The sequence below is a fragment of the Opisthocomus hoazin genome, chromosome 2, assembly GCF_030867145.1.
Source record: "Opisthocomus hoazin isolate bOpiHoa1 chromosome 2, bOpiHoa1.hap1, whole genome shotgun sequence".
Classification (NCBI taxonomy): Eukaryota; Metazoa; Chordata; class Aves; order Opisthocomiformes; family Opisthocomidae; genus Opisthocomus; species Opisthocomus hoazin.
In genome coordinates, this window is record NC_134415.1 from 8,981,497 (window position 1) to 8,996,901 (window position 15,405).

General features: G+C 43.0%; 1 protein-coding gene across 5 annotated transcripts in view; it reads left to right on the forward strand.

The window, feature by feature from the left end:
- Window positions 1–297: 297 nt before the first annotated feature.
- The window catches only part of MTR (5-methyltetrahydrofolate-homocysteine methyltransferase), a 53,479-nt gene continuing 38,371 nt past the window's right edge, over window positions 298–15,405 (forward strand). For 3 of the 5 annotated variants that reach the window (XM_075412440.1, XM_075412452.1, XM_075412459.1), the window contains exons 1-9: window positions 330–383; window positions 2,062–2,245; window positions 6,409–6,623; window positions 9,333–9,422; window positions 10,241–10,310; window positions 11,407–11,499; window positions 11,592–11,698; window positions 12,985–13,044; window positions 15,238–15,332. In XM_075412440.1, the coding sequence (XP_075268555.1) occupies window positions 2,116–2,245; window positions 6,409–6,623; window positions 9,333–9,422; window positions 10,241–10,310; window positions 11,407–11,499; window positions 11,592–11,698; window positions 12,985–13,044; window positions 15,238–15,332 (860 nt within the window). In that variant the 5' untranslated portion in view covers window positions 330–383; window positions 2,062–2,115. Of the gene's footprint in view, window positions 384–2,061; window positions 2,246–6,408; window positions 6,624–9,332; window positions 9,423–10,240; window positions 10,311–11,406; window positions 11,500–11,591; window positions 11,699–12,984; window positions 13,045–15,237; window positions 15,333–15,405 lie in introns of all 5 variants that reach the window. The other 2 variants (XM_075412443.1, XM_075412445.1) reach the window with 2 other exon arrangements.

The window sequence follows — 15,405 nt, forward strand, 5'->3', positions numbered from 1 at the left end:
TTTACGCCAGGCGCATTCGCGTGCTTCCCCTCAACACCACGCCAGCCTTTAACCGCAGCCCAAGCGGCGGCGGCCATGGAGGACTTTCCCGCCCACCTTTCCACAGCGAGGGGGCAGCTCACTGCGTTCGGGCGCCGCCCGGCAGCACCCACCGCCATTTCGCCGTCAGGAGCGCCGGTCGCATGACCGGGCTCTGCTTTCCTCCCGCAGCCCCAAGTCTCGGAGCCGCCGCCCCACCCTCCGGCCGCCCCGGGGGCAGCGCGTCCGGCCGGGACAGAGGCGGGGACAGCCGCTCTGGGCGGGGCTCCCGCGTCAGGGGGTGCGGCGGCGGCCCCGCTCGCCTCACGGGTGGCGGCGGTGACGTCTCGGCAGCATGGCGCCGGGTAACGGGCGCGAACGCTGGGGTTGGGGGGGGGGGGAGCCCACGTTGTGGCGGCGGCCCCGGGGCGGGGCGTTCCCGCCCCCTCAGCGGCGGGGTCTGCCGGGCGGCGAGCTCGGCCTCCCCTCGGCTGCCGGCGCTCGGTACCGCGGCCGGGGCTGTCAGTGACCCGCGGCGCTTGGCGGCTCGGCGTGCGTGAGGGGGGTGAGGGCGGTTGCTGCGGAGCCCCGGGCCGCTCCGGTGCGGAGCTGATCCCTTGGAGCTGGCTTGGCCCTACCGCGGAGGGGTCCGGAGGGTGCCGGGACACCCACCCCGCCCCGCCGCACACGGTTAAGCCGGGAAAATAAAGCAGATCCGGCGTGAGAGGGTGCGGGTGGGTGGTTGGGAGCGGGTGCGGCTGCTCCGGGGCTCTGAGCCAGCAGTGCCCTTTCACCGGTGAAGTCGTTGGGAAGGGAGGCCAAGTAAAATTCGCTGCCGCTCGGTGTTTTAAAATGGTCGGTCCTGTCGGTGGCCGCTGCCAGAGGTGCGGAGATCCCGAGCACGTTCCTTTCCCACGTTTCTGAGGGAATGGCGGCTGCCGAGCCCGTCCTTTGGCCCGGGCTCGCGTCCCTCGGCTGGTGAAGCGGGCCCGCCGCCCTGCTCACTTCAGAACCGTGAGCGGCGACGACTCTGTAACCACCGTTTGCGCTCTGAGGTTTTTCCAGGTTCCTCTGGCGAAGATGTTGGTGACCCGCCCTCCCCTTTCCCCCGAGCCATTTGGGGTCAAGCCTGTGGCTGGCGACTGCCCTGCTGCTGCAGAGCCGAAGGGGTTTGGCTGGGATGGGAGGCGTGGGAGGGTGTTTTGGCAGCAGCTTGAGAAGTGGTGGCAGCTGAAGAAAAGTTCTGCTGAGATGGAAGCAAAAATGGGGCGTCTGTGGAGCAGAAGGTGGTAGATGGTGGTGTATACGTCTGGCAGCGGTGTGAAGGACCTGCGCTGGGGAGCTGGCAGTAGGGAAGCTGAGGGAGGTGCTGCTCCCTAGCCGTTCCGCAGCAGGGCATGCCACAGAGCCAGACCGTGCTGGTCTGCAAGCCGATTTGTCTCCCAGTGGTTCCCACCTGTAATGAATATCTTATAATCTGTTGTGAACAGTTTAATGTCAGGAGATGGACAGTTGTGGTTACAACAGAGGAAGCTTTCTCTGCCTGGGAATTGTGTGTTTAGCTGCAGCCGGTGGACACTACTGATAGGCCTTCTCTCATATTCTGGGACTTCAGTGACTTTTGTGGTTGTCGTTCGCCTTGCAAGCTAACTTTGTAAGTGCACTGGCTACACAAGTGTCTGTCTATCTATTATGGAAGATCTGAATGGTTCTTAAGACAAGTGCCGACGTGGAAAATGTCAGCAAGGTGCACAGAGGTACCTGAGGTGAAGTGGTAAGATCCAGTGCTTCTCTCTTTGGATAGGCAGGGTAACAAATAGCTTTGCAGTAGGGTGCTGCTGCCCACTGTTGTAGAGGACCTGTCTGCCATCTGTTGCTACAGTTCCTGAAACTCTTAATGTTGCCAGAGGGCATCCAGTTGAAGAAGATTTAATTAATTAAACAGCAAATAGTACTGAGGTTGCTGTGAGCTGTCTGTGGCAGACTGACAGCAGGAGCATCCTTTCTAGCTACTAATGAGTTCTTTTGCTATCCTCCTCTTAGCTGTTTAACATCACTATTGTCGTAAGTTCTGCGTGCTGCACAATAATTTTTCAAATGATGGAGAAACTTGTGCTTGGAGCTGGTGCGGGGCAATGCTGGTTTGCTGAATTAGGATGTGCGAATGTGGTGTGGCCCCGTTGCCTGTCAGGACAGGACCTGGTCGGCCTAGGAAAGAGAGAGTACTGTAAGTACCTACTCCTTGTAGTGCTTCAATTTGTGTTCTTTCACATGAACGTGACAAAAATACTGTAATACTGTCACAGCTGGATTGATCCTTCATTAAAAGCTTTGGAATCAACTTGTAATCCTTTATTCCTTTCCAAGTATGCCAGACTATTTTATACTAAGAATAAATTTTTAATAGAAATCCATAAATAATAAAAAACCCCACATTTTGAAAATCATTACAGGCATCAGAAAAGTGTGTTTTTAAGCAAATTGCAAGCTTTGAGGTTCTGTTTCTTGCGGAGAACCTACATTTATCCCTTCAGTTCTGCACGTATGGCCTGTATGTGGTTTGGGATGAGGATGTGAAGGAATATCATCTTGCCTTATCCTCTGAGCTATTTACTTGCCACATTGTGAAAACGGAAGGTTACAGTTAGGCAAAGTTTGTAACTGTTAGAGCGACTGCAGGGGTGAACAGCTGTGCCAGGGGGACACCTTGATTTCATTGTTCGTTTCCAGACTAGTAATTCCCTTGTTCATGGGATCTCAAGCCAGAGTGTTTACCTTGGGGAAATGATTTTTTTTTTTTTCTGCATTCTGTATCCCATTGGCTTTTAAGCCAATGCTGTTGGGTCACTTTTGTTGTGTCTCGATATGGTCTGCTAAACTAGTTCCAGCCCTAGAACACTCTGTGGTAGTGTGATTTATATTTTAACTTTCAATAGAGTGTGAAATCAAGGTAGTTGGTCCTGGGTCCTGTTACCACTACTGGTTTGCTACTACTTCTGTTAAAGCTGTAGAGGCAGTTTTTCTCCTGGACACTTGTCCTGGTTGGTTAAACTGTGACAGCACTTCTGAATAGAAGAGGGAATCCATTTCCCAAAGCTCACCAGTGATTTTTATGAAACTAATTTTTAATCAACTTCTGGCTGAGCAGAGGTAGGAGCAGGGTTTGTAAGCAAACAAAAAAAAAAAGCTGACCTACTTTTTCCCTGCTTAGGAATTTCTCCAAACATTTTTTCATTTATTCTGTAACAAACTCTTGCACCCTGTCTGTGCTGGAGAAGGGAAATGGGTGAGTTGAATGCTGAATTAAGATGATGGTCCTTGCTCAGCAGAGCTGACTCCCAACCTCCTCCTTGCTTTTCTTCCAAGAGCAGAGTTTCACCACTTCCTAACTGTCCTGGTTTTGGCTTGGATAATTTTCTTCCCAGTAGCTGCTGTGTTTTGGATTTAGTATGAGAAGAAGATTGATCATACACTGATGTTCTTAGTTGTTGCTAAGAAATCACAGACTTTTTTCAGTTTCTGATATTCAGGTAATGAGCAGGGGTGCAGGAAGTGGGAGGGAGCGCAGCCGGGCAGCCAACATCATGCTCAGTTTATTAGTGGGGGTTGGCTGTGGGCAGGAACCCTTTTTTCCAGGAGTTCAACAGTGTTCCGTGAGTTCAAACTTTTTTTCTGGGAGTTCCGCAAAATTTGTGAGCTCTGGGAAACCCATGAGCTCCGTGATCAGGGATTGGCTGCTTCTCGTCAGGTGGCGAGAAAATACTGTATTGTGTATAGCTGGTTTTGCATATTCATTATTATTATTATTACTATTTTGTAGTTGTTGTTGTCTTATTAAACTGTTTTTATCTCAACCCACAAGTTTTACTTTCTGTCCGTTCTCTTCCCCATCCCATTGGGGCAGGGGGAAGCGAGTGAACAGCTGTGTGGTCCTAGTTGCTGGCTGCTGAATTAAACCACAACAGTAGCATGGCTTTATGAATTGCTCCTCTCTGATTTCTGGGGTCTTTTGGGACCTGTCTGCAGACTTTGTTTCCAACTTGAAAACTCCAGCATCAGTGTGCCAGAGCACAGCTTTAAGTAGTACAAGCTCCTAATAGAAGAAGAGTCAAGTGTTACCCATAGCAAGGACAGGTAAACGGCTTTTGGTGGGCTTGGAGCTACGCCATCCATTTGTAAATCATGGAGTCTGTGTACCTCTGGCACTGACAGCCACCCTCATGATTCCCTGCAGCTTTTTGAAATGCTGCTGAAGAAGCACAGATTTTGAAAGCTTCTTTAGAAGAAGGCTTTCTGCAGAGCTGGGAGCAGAGACTAGGCAGAAGTCTGTGCTCCTATGAGCAGAAAACCATACACTGAAGCAGCATCTGGTCAGCAAGACAAGCTGTAGAGAAAGCAAAACAGACTGCGTGAGGTGCGGGATTTAAAACCAAACAGATGACTGTAAATCTTTGTTTCCCAGTCTGTATGAGAAGATAGGTTGGAAGCACGTAGATAAAAGGGACAGAAGCCTATAGAAGGGAGGACTGATTCTGGGAGGGCTCCGACGGCCCGGCTCAGCTGTCTGGGCTGCAGTGCTCTCGCATGAAGGAGTGGATTTAGGAGGCTACATTAAAGCAAAAGCAAGCTCTGAAGTGTATGTCACATTAGGTTGTAGCTCTTGCAAAGTACATGAGTTACGCTCCGTGGGAGTCTGCATTGCAGACGTGATTTCAGATACAGTTTTTTGGGTCTTGCTTCTGAAAGCCTTTAGCTCAAGGACTGATTATATTTTCGTGAATAATTTGATGGTTTAACGTGGGTAGGTTTAAGCTCTTGTATAAGAACCTGCTGAGCCTGCCTGTCTGGTGTTAAAGCTTTCAACTTGAAATGAGGGTGGCTTGCTTTTTTTTTGTATTTTAATCTCCCCTCAAATGCTTCATACTTGTTATAGAGCAAATTTTATTTGGCTTCTCTTCTTGCTGAGACTACGTCTGATTTAGAGCTGTTTTTCCAGAATGTTAATATAAATGTAACCTTGTAATACTTTACTCATAGCCTCATCCCTCCAGCATATTCTTTTTTTAATAGTACTGGTGTCAAAACAGAAGTTGCATTGCAAGACTGCAGAAAGAAAAAAGTCAAATCAGTTAGCAGTTGCCAATGATTTTTAAGAACTACTGTGTGTAAGTTGTAACGAGGTGTAAAGACGTTTTTGTGCTTCAGAAATCATTATTTTTTTCAAGTATTTTGATGATAGTACATGACCAAAATGCAAAACAGGTGTTTACTCAAAGTGAGTAAACCCAAACTGAATGAAGGAAAGAGATGAAGATTAACACGTAATTGATCTGCATGGTAGTGAAAGAGAAGTTGTGTTCCCACTCTTGTAAATTGGGTTTTTGGTAAAGACGCTGTTTGATTATGTTACTATCTGCATGTAAATGTGCCTTCGTTCTGAAATGATTCTGAAAGGATTACTTTTGTTGAGGTTTTTGGGGTTTTGTGCTGTTTGGTTTTTGATTTTTTTTAAGGTCTCAGATGATAGTTTTGGCTTTTTGTTTAATGCTTGGGATGGGCTTTGTTTGGGAACTTAAAGCATTACAGTACTGCATCTTCATTCTTAATGATAGCTCTGAAATTTCTACAGTTTTATTTCAAGTCATTGTTAGACTTACCCTGTCCAGTATCTTATAGGTAGCATGTGATTTGCCAGATTTATTTTCTTCTGGCATTGTTGCGGAGCAGGAGAAGATCTTGCTGTGTTTGTGCAAAAGGAAGTAAAACCTGGCGCTTACTTGTCGGTGCATCTTGGCGTTTGCTCACTAACAGAAGTTTTCTATTCTAATCCTAGAAAGAGGTCCTGTAGCTATTTGTGATTTTAGGACTCAGGCAAAGAATTGTTCTTGATTGCTTAGTTTATTTCTCCTTATCCTTATTGTATAGGCAATTAAAGTAGATTTTTTTTTTTTTTAACTGAGTTTATTACTTTCTGGTTTGCAATTGTGTACCACTTACAGTACAGTGTCTGGTACCAAGAGGCAGCTCTGCATTGCTGCTCAAACATTGCTGTAGTGGAAATCATGACACTTTCTAGTGTCAGAGACAATTTTTATAGAGAGTTTGGTGTAAGCCCTTGTGAACTTTTGATACCTTGTTTCTGCAGCTGACTGTGTGCAGGTGACTGTACTTAGGTGAAAGGCCAACTGAGTCTGATTCTATTTAGGTGGATGCAGCTGCTACCTGGTACCACGTGATTGGATCTGTAGGTGAAGTAAACCAATTACTGTTTGTCTTCAGTAGAGGATTAGTTATTGTATTCTGTTTCTTAAATGAGAAGAGCTCAGGTTGCATAAGTGTATAGATACAGAATTTCAAAGCTGCGTGAATATTTGATTTATTTTCTTACAGCAGATCCCCAGAAAAGCATGGAACATGAAATTGAATCAGTTCTGCAGGAGCGGATAGTGGTTTTGGATGGAGGCATGGGTACCATGATCCAGCAACATGCCCTGTCAGAAGAAGATTTCCGAGGGCATGAATTTAAAGATCATTCCAGGCCTTTGAAAGGCAATAATGACCTTCTCAGTATAACTCAGCCTGATATAATCTGCAACATACACAAGGTAGGTGGTTCTGATTTCTGTCTCTTGACAGGAGAAGGAAGGTGAATTTGGCCTATGCGCTCCCATTTTCCAGGCCACAGGCTGCTGGCTGTCCTGTGTCTTTTGGGGATAGGGGAGAGAGTGCTAGGTAACCATGCGAAAAAGAATGAGCAGATTTGACTGTTCTGGTTGCGTGAGCACAGCATTTGTGCCTCAGTTCCTGATGTCACCCAGGCAGTGTTGTTTTCAAGTCCCTTTTTGACTTGTGTCCCTGATGTATTTCTATTAATTGTAGAATTCTGATTTATTTCATTTTTCTTTCCTTTTCTGCTCCTTAACTAGTAGTTGAAATGCATCTAAGTAGGACACATCTGAATTCTAGATGTGTGTTTCTGTAACTGTGTATTAAAGAGCTGTTCAATGTGGCGGCCTGAAGCAGGCCTTTCCGTTGTTAATGAGTATATGGACTTCCTAATGAGTGTATGTGCTTCCATATTGTTGGTTTTTCCCTAGAATATTAACGTGTGGCCCAGAGAATAAAATTCAAGAGCTGATTGTTAAGAATTGGCAAACAGATTTTATTATTTTCCTGTCTTCAGTTAGACTTTAAAACACAACTTCCAAAGTCTTGTATTTCTTGAGTTGCAGGTATTTGTCTTACTGTAATAACTGGAATATTTGAATAGCATTGCAGCTAGTTGATGCCTCACATCTGTTCTGGGTTTTTCCAACTATTAAAAAGTTCTGTAATTGATTGATGAGAATCATAATTTGCTTATGTTTGTTAAACTTGGTATGTAATCTGTATTTTTATATTTAAATTCTAACTGTCATTCTTTGGATTTTAAGAATGGTGAGTTGAAAAGAATCAGAGTCTTTGACCTATAAAAATTTCAGAAGGAAATATATGTGTATTGAGTTCAGTCTCTAGACTGTCAACTGGGCTGTAGTGGTCATGAACCTTGGAATCTATAATAGCTTGTGGTTTTAATCGGGTAAGCTGATTTAAAAGTTTAATTTTGCAGGTTTAGCAGAGCGATAGTGATGTGACTTGAGAATGAATGTGTTGAGTCAAAACAAGTAGCCTGCTATCATCCCTCCAATGCCCAGCTGTAGGTGCTTTAGGAAGAGTGTAAGGAAAGGACAAGTCTGTGGAGGTTCCTATGCCTGCAGCAACTTTTGGATCAGGTGCTTTCTGACTAGTGGGTGGTGACTTCATATTTTATAGCTACTAGTGGTAATTTCTTCTGAGAATTGGACAGAACTTGAAATAATAGATGAAAATATTTCTACAAAGTAACTATAATCCCACTATATGTATGGTTGTTATTTTCTTCTTTTAATGGCCCAGTGAGTCAGATCTCTCAGATATCAGTAAGTTAAAAAGTGAATTAGCTGTACCTTGTCTGGCAAAGTGAGATTCGGTGGTAAGAGAGGTGATTTATTTTCAAAGGCAAAAATGATCTTCCTGCTTTGAGTATATTATTTCCTTCTGTGGTGGTAGACAGTAAAGTTGAAGTTAAAGTGACAGATCTGAACTGAACAAAGGCTAATACAAAGCTGTACGCATTTAACATCTTTCTTTAGATGATTTTCAGAAGCTTTGTTACTTGTTTATTAGAGTACATGAAAGAACTTGTAGATTTTCATGTAGGTATTTCCGTGTGTATCCAGAAGGAGTTGAGAGAAAGCATATTAGTTTGCAGCAAAAAGTGTTTTACAGCAAATTTAGTTCTTTTCTGCTGTCATTTGGATCAAGACTTTATTTGACCTGTTGAACCCACTGAGCTCATCTGCTTCTTATAGGAAAATCTGAGTGGTTTATGTTTAGTGGCCACATCAGTGTTTTTAACTTGCTAGCACTTCAGATGTTTTAATTTCCTTGAATATGCAGGGTCAGCTAAGAGTTAACCTGATCAAAAAGAGGCGTTAGGGAGGGAGGAAGGCAACTGCTAGAGGTTATAAAAATGCAGACTAGAATCACAGAATCACATAATGGTTTGTGTTGGAAGGGACCTTAAAGATCATGTCGTTCCAACCGCCCCTTCCATGGGCAGGGACACCTTCCATTAGACCAGGTTGCTCAAAGCCCCATCCAGCCTGGTCTGGTACATTTGCAGGGACGGGGCAGCCAAAACTTCTCTGGGCATCTGCCCGGAATCTGCAAAAATGTTTCAATTTGCATTGATTTCAGTTTACTTTGGTGGGAATTAGACAACCAAAATGGAGCAGAAGGGTTGATTGTTTTGTGAATCTGGGACATTAGTTAAACTTTATATGTGATCTGCACAAAATGTAGTTCTCCTAAGCTTGTTTTCTGGCCTAGTATGCTCTTGTACTGTACAGCTGCCTTCAGAAGGTTTACATTTTGTGAGTCTGCCCACAGCAGCCTTCACTTGCTAATGGCAATTGGACTACATCCAACCATGTCCCTGTGCAAAAATCTAGAGTGTGCTCCAGGTGCTGGTCGCAGTGGTGGAGGTGACTCTATAAATGTCACCTGTTAATAGAAAGTGTGGCTGATACTATAATTCTGAAAATGGTTACATAGAACACTTCTGTTGCTTTGGCCCTGTGCCTTTGAGTAAGGCTTTAACAGTTTCATCTGCTTTGAATTAGGAGATGATATGTGACTTTTTGTTAACTGAATGAGACAAAGCAGTTGGGTTGTTTTCATTCCACATCTCAGTTCTGGAGGTCTTGGACTTTTTTTTGTTTCCTGTCTTGCAGGAATACTTGCTGTCAGGCGCTGACATCATTGAAACTAACACTTTCAGCAGCACCCGGGTTGCACAAGCTGACTATGGGCTTGAGCATTTGGTAAGAATGCTAAACTATTTACACATTAAAATAGTAATCAAGATTTTTGTTTTAGCTGCCAAGATTAGCTTAGTCCCAGAGTCCATGGGTATTGTGTTTATTGACTTTATGCTGCCTCTTGAGCCGTGTGATGGGGTAGTGGCTCATTTCCGCTGGTGTGGACAATTGTACTTACTGTGTGTTACAGTCGTAGCATGCCTCTTGTTGACAAGGCACAGACAGTAATGATTTGTCCTAGATTTTGTTTGAGCGTTCACAGAATGTCTCAGTTCTGTGAACAGGGATATTTTGCTTCAGTCGTTTCAACTGACCAAATGCGACAATGGAAGTGGTTTTTTTCCTGGATCTTACTTGTGCGTTGTTTGTGCTGGTGTATGTAGAAGTCCTTTCAAGCGTGCATTTGTCATACCTATTCCGTGTTATGTGTTGTTTTGAGAATTTGAGAAGCATGTGAAACAAAAATACTTGGAAATACGCTACTTGAATAAAAAGTTAATTTGAAAGTAAGTTAATTTTCTTGTCAAAGTCCTGTTCTTCAGCTTCTGTTGACTTCAGCGGGATTTAATTAGCACCTTAAGGAATGGAATTTTATGATTAGCAGCTGTAGGCTGTGCTGTATGTGGGATGACATCTGTCATGTAACTCTTGCTGAGACGTATAGAGCTGTTCTTTCTGAAGTTTTGTAATAGTGCTTATGTGTATTTGTATGGTTTAGGGAGCCTTCAGAGTATACTGAATGGAAGTGGTGTGTTTCTCTGAGGATGAGATATGCTGTGCTGAACTAAAGGCTACTCGGTAATTTTCTGTAATTATTCTAGGCATATCGGTTAAATAGAGTATCTGCACAGGTGGCCAGAAAAGCAGCAGATGATATAGCTGCTCAGACAGGTAAGCAATATTTATTTTAAATTCTTATTCATTTGTGCTTCTGACTGTCTTGCTACAATCTTTGAAATGTTGCTAACTGGAGGATAGCTCTATGGTTTACATCACAGGGACATAACTTGCAGACACGCACACTCTTCATTTTAGGTACAGTAGCAATTTCACATCTCTATTCATATCACACTGATTTCAGCATGTTCGCAGGATCTGGTCCTTAGCGTGTTCTGCATGATACCTGTCCTGTGCCCGCCTGTTTTAGACTGTAGGTGATACACATCTGGAAGGTGTGTTTTAGAGGAATCAAGTTCAGCAGGGATTGTTATAAGTTACTTAGGTTTGTGCGGCACAAGTCTTTGTACTACAGAATTAGGATAGCTTATTGTAGGTAAATGTGAATTACCAGTTACTCCTAGTGTAATTCTCATGGTTTGACTTTACTCAGCAACTACTGGAATGTGCTTAGTATGTGACCATCATCTGTAAATGTGCAGTCTTTTACCTTCCTGGCTTTACGAGAGAGGGGTATAGCTCATTTATGCTGCTGTAGACAATGCTGTCTTTCAAAGACAAGTAATCTCCTCTTGTATTCTGGCATCAAGCTCTGTTTCAGTCTAGCAGTGCTGCTGCTGCTGTCCAGATAACCTCTTACTGATGTGATTCATAGTATGCAATAAAAATGTAAGATTTGAAATACGCTGTAAAAAAAAAGTTGCCAGAATATTCGAATCGGGTTATCTAGTGAAAAATGCCAGGACAGTTCTGTGCTGTGCATTTAAAGGAACTGAATGAAGCTTCCTGTGTCAGAGACAAATGATCCTTAGATGAAAAATTAATTGAGCCAGTTGCCTTTTTCGTACGTGTTATTCTGTCTCGTGTGTATACACTGAATATATTTTGGATAAGATTAAAACAAAAAAGTCAGCTGTGCTGACCAAACTCTTGATTTGAGACAGGAAATGATATGCATGTCTTGGTGTCCTTGGAGGCTTTTTACATTGACATGGCTGTCATTGTAAAACCAGAGGTAAATTGTTTTGTGGGGTTTTTTTGGTTATTTTAGTTGTTTGGGGTTTTTTTTCCCTCTTGTGTCTTGCTTTAGGAATTAGGAGATATGTTGCTGGAGCCATGGGACCAACAAACAGGACGCTCTCTGTGTCACCGTCTGTGGAGAGACCAGATTACAGGAACATAAGTAAGTATTTGTAACCATCAAATTGTTTAGCTTAGGTGATGGTCTTGAAAGAGATACTTCCAGATGAAATCAACATCATTCCTGTTTTACAGCTTTTGATGAACTGGTTGATGCCTATAAAGAACAAGCCAAAGGGCTTTTGGATGGAGGAGTTGATATCTTGTTAGTAGAAACCATATTTGATACAGCCAATGCCAAGGTGAGACTCCTGGAAAAAACAACAACAACGTAGTAATATAAGTTTTTGGTGTACTACCTAAGGAAATTCAACAAGGTTGAAGAGCTGTCAGCTACTGCTTACTAAATACATGAAAAGACTCTTCACTTGATAGCAAACAGGTAGAATGATTTTTTAATGATGAACCAGCCTTTTCCAGAGTTTTTCCTTTGCCTATTAGTATGTGCCATTAGTATCTTTCTGGCTGTCTGTGCCAGCTGTCCTTTTAATCCCAAAGGCTCTGCTGTGTTGCAAACCATCTCCAAATGCATTTGACGTTTGTATTTTTCAGCATAAGCATGTCTGTCCAGAGGATGCTTGTGATGCACACTGGAGAAGCAATGTCCAGTGTACCTGATTGCAGCCGTGGGAAAGCTTGTGAGGCAGTCCTGTTAAAATGTGGGGGTTTGGGGAACTCTGCCACTCTGCCACCAGCTTTAAAGAAGAAAAATTTGGAGTAGAGGCTTAGAAGGGTAAAATAGGAGGAATAAAATGTTGAAATATGCCACAGTTTGTGTGATTTTGACACCTCCTTCTTTATCTAATAATTGCTTAATGCAGATGGTGGAGTTGTTAGGGCGCTTAAAACTGTTTTGCAGTTTTACATGGAAAAGTCTGGCTGGATATGCGCACAGCTTTTCTTTAGTCTTTTCCCGCATGCTGATTAACGTGTGCAGTGGCGTGACTTGTCCTTTGCAGATTTGACCAGCCATCACGGAGGTTTGGCTAGGATGCTGTAGGCTTAACATTGTGCTGAGCTCACATTCACATGCAGCTTTCTTAAGGAAAGGCAGGAGATTTTCAGGACCTGCCAAGGGGTCACTGCAGTCTTTACTGTTAAAATTTGTGGTGGTTAGAATGCTTTGCAGACTGCATGTCTAAACAGATCCTAGGGCAGGGAACGTGTACTCAGAGGAGTACATCCAGCCGTGTTTGGGGTGGGGGTTGTGCTGCAGACATGAGGGAGAAGTACATGCTGATGTGGTTTAGATTTCGGAGTAGTCCTGGCCTTATTTGGTTACTCCATGGTGCTTTCTTTCTACCTGTTACCAAAACGTGTTTTGGAACATCTGGAAGATGTGAGAGATAAGAGTAAAACCTCTTCAGTGTGGTAAGTTCTCACAGGCAATATGAGGTAGCAAGTTGCATAAACAGCCATAAAAAAAAAAAAAAAAAAAAAAAGCAAACCCACACAAACCAAAAAAACCCCAACAAACTGCAGAAGTCCTGAAACATCCATTAATATTTTACAACTTATTCTTCTATAGGCAGCTCTTTTTGCACTCCAGACGTTGTTTGAGGAGGGGTATGCTCCCAGACCCATATTTGTAAGTATATATTATTTAATATTTTACGTATACTTAAGCTTGATTTGTGAACTAGCTGAGAAGGCAGTTGATTAAAGTGTTTTGAAATGAAGGAAAGAAGTGTCTTGGAAATGTGCTTTTTTCACATAATTGTGAAAGGAAAAACTTGTATGCAAAGAGCTTTATGAAATCAGCCTTGGTTAGCTCTGTCCAGGTTATCAATCTGAAGACTAAGGAATGGGTTCACTCCAGCATGTATTCCCACAGCAAAAGGTCTGATGATGGTTTTTTTCAGGCTTACTATCTTAAGGATAATAAGAACCAGTGCTTCAATGATAAAATTAAGCAAATTCTGCCATATTTTCAAGTGGAGTTAGGACTTTAGATGGCCACTCATAAAGGTCTGTCTGACTCCGTATTCTTTCTCTGACAGCGGGCAGTCATGAATGCATAGGAATGAATACAGAAAAGATTAAGCTTGTTTTGAAAGTTCTGGTTTATTCTTCCAGTTTTCTATGGTTTGTAGCCCAGGCTTTCTGATCTGCAGTTTGTATCTATTTCTACCCTTTTACTGAATGTGTTTTCTCCTTGCTTTAACATGTGTTCAAACCTGTGTGGGACCCAGGCATCCACAATATAATCTGTTGGTGACTTTCGCAGGTTAAGAATGCACTAGTTTGAAAGTTTGCTTACTTTTAGACATTCCACCTGATAACTTCTTTTGCGTATTGCCATTTGTCTCTTGAAAATGACAGTGAGCAGCTGTTCAATGTTCCCTTTGCTGCGTAGTCATGGCATTTATAGTCCTCTGTGAGAGCCTCCTTGAGTCATCTTTTTTCATCCTGAATAGTCCTTGTCTATTTAGCTGCTCCATACCATTCATTCATTATTCTTGTCACCTTTTTGTTTTCCACTTCCTCAAGTCAGAGGGGAATTAGAATGGCATACAGCAGTCGCAGTGCAGACAGTAGGGATTTGTATGATAGCCTAGTGATGTTCTCTGCCTTGTCCATTTCTTTCTTTGTATTCCTGGCGTTTTATTTTACTGCTAGTGAGCTTTGAAATTGCATTCATAAATTTTTCTTTTGTTACTCGGGTTAGCTTCTTAAGGAGTCAAGACCAGTTTGGAGGTGTCATTGTGTAGAATTTTTCCTGCGTTCACCACTTAGTACTTGATCAGCAATGAGTTTCCATTTTTATCGCTGAAGTCAGCATTGAGAGTTTTTTGATTACGTACAGTTGACTTTTTGTCTTCATTGTCCTGAACAGAGTGGTCAGTGAGCTTGGTTGTCTCATTCTCTGCTCCCTTTCCAGCTTGGTTATGTTGAGATGTACAACCCTTAGCACAGCTCTCTCTAGGATTCCACTGGTCACCTTCCTTACTTGAGTAATTTGAAGGAAAGCAGCATCAATATTAAAGCATGTTTTGGAGTAAATAATGGATTTGCCTTTGCATGAAGTCTTCTAATCTTATTCCATCTTCTGGAAAAAAAGACTTGTAGACTTGGGAAGGCTTTCCTGGCTCATTCAAATGCCTCTGAGTTCTCAACTTCGTAGTTGGGGTCAAGACATTTATTATTTGCACATCTCTGTATAATACTAAAGAAGTATGATTATACAGGTTAAGACTTATATCTCCACTATGAAGTTGCAACATCTGATGTTCCCTCGTGGCAAAAGGAGTAACTTGTTTTTAAGGCCAGGCCCCCTTCTCCCATGCCCCACCAACTCCCACCAAACAACCTAGTAGCAGTCCTGAGACCTGGAATAACATCAAGGGGAGGTAGGGAGGATGAGGAGGATAGGAGAGGAGCTGTGACTGCTGGTAGCTGCCTGAACAGGTAGCCGCTGCATGTTGGGTCAGAGGCCATCATCAGAATGATACCGTGGTACTAACACTACCTTGTTGCTGGGTGGTTCGTCATAGTTTTTTCTCCCTTTTTTTTTAAAAAAAAAAAAAAAAAAAAAATTTCTCCACCTGAGGAGAGGGGAGAGAGAGAAAGAAGACTGGTCAAAAGTCCACGTTTTCCCTAGCTAAGTATTTAAATATTTAGAGGGAGGAAAGTGTTTAATTGTTCTGTTCGGGTTGTGCCTCCTCACTTTGAGTGGAGCACAGATCCCTCTGCTTTGACTTTTCACAATTCAACCATTTGAATTCTTGTGTTTATTGTTAATGTAATTCTTCTCCTTTCTCTGTGTTCAACTGATGTTTAGGTTTCTGGAACCATTGTGGATAAGAGTGGACGTACTCTCTCAGGCCAGACAGGAGAGGCATTTGTCATTAGTGTTTCCCATAGTAAGCCACTTTGGTAAGGAAGTGTATCTTTGTCTTAGTAAGTTATCTGTAGATTGTGATTCTTTTGTATTATAACCCCTTGCTTG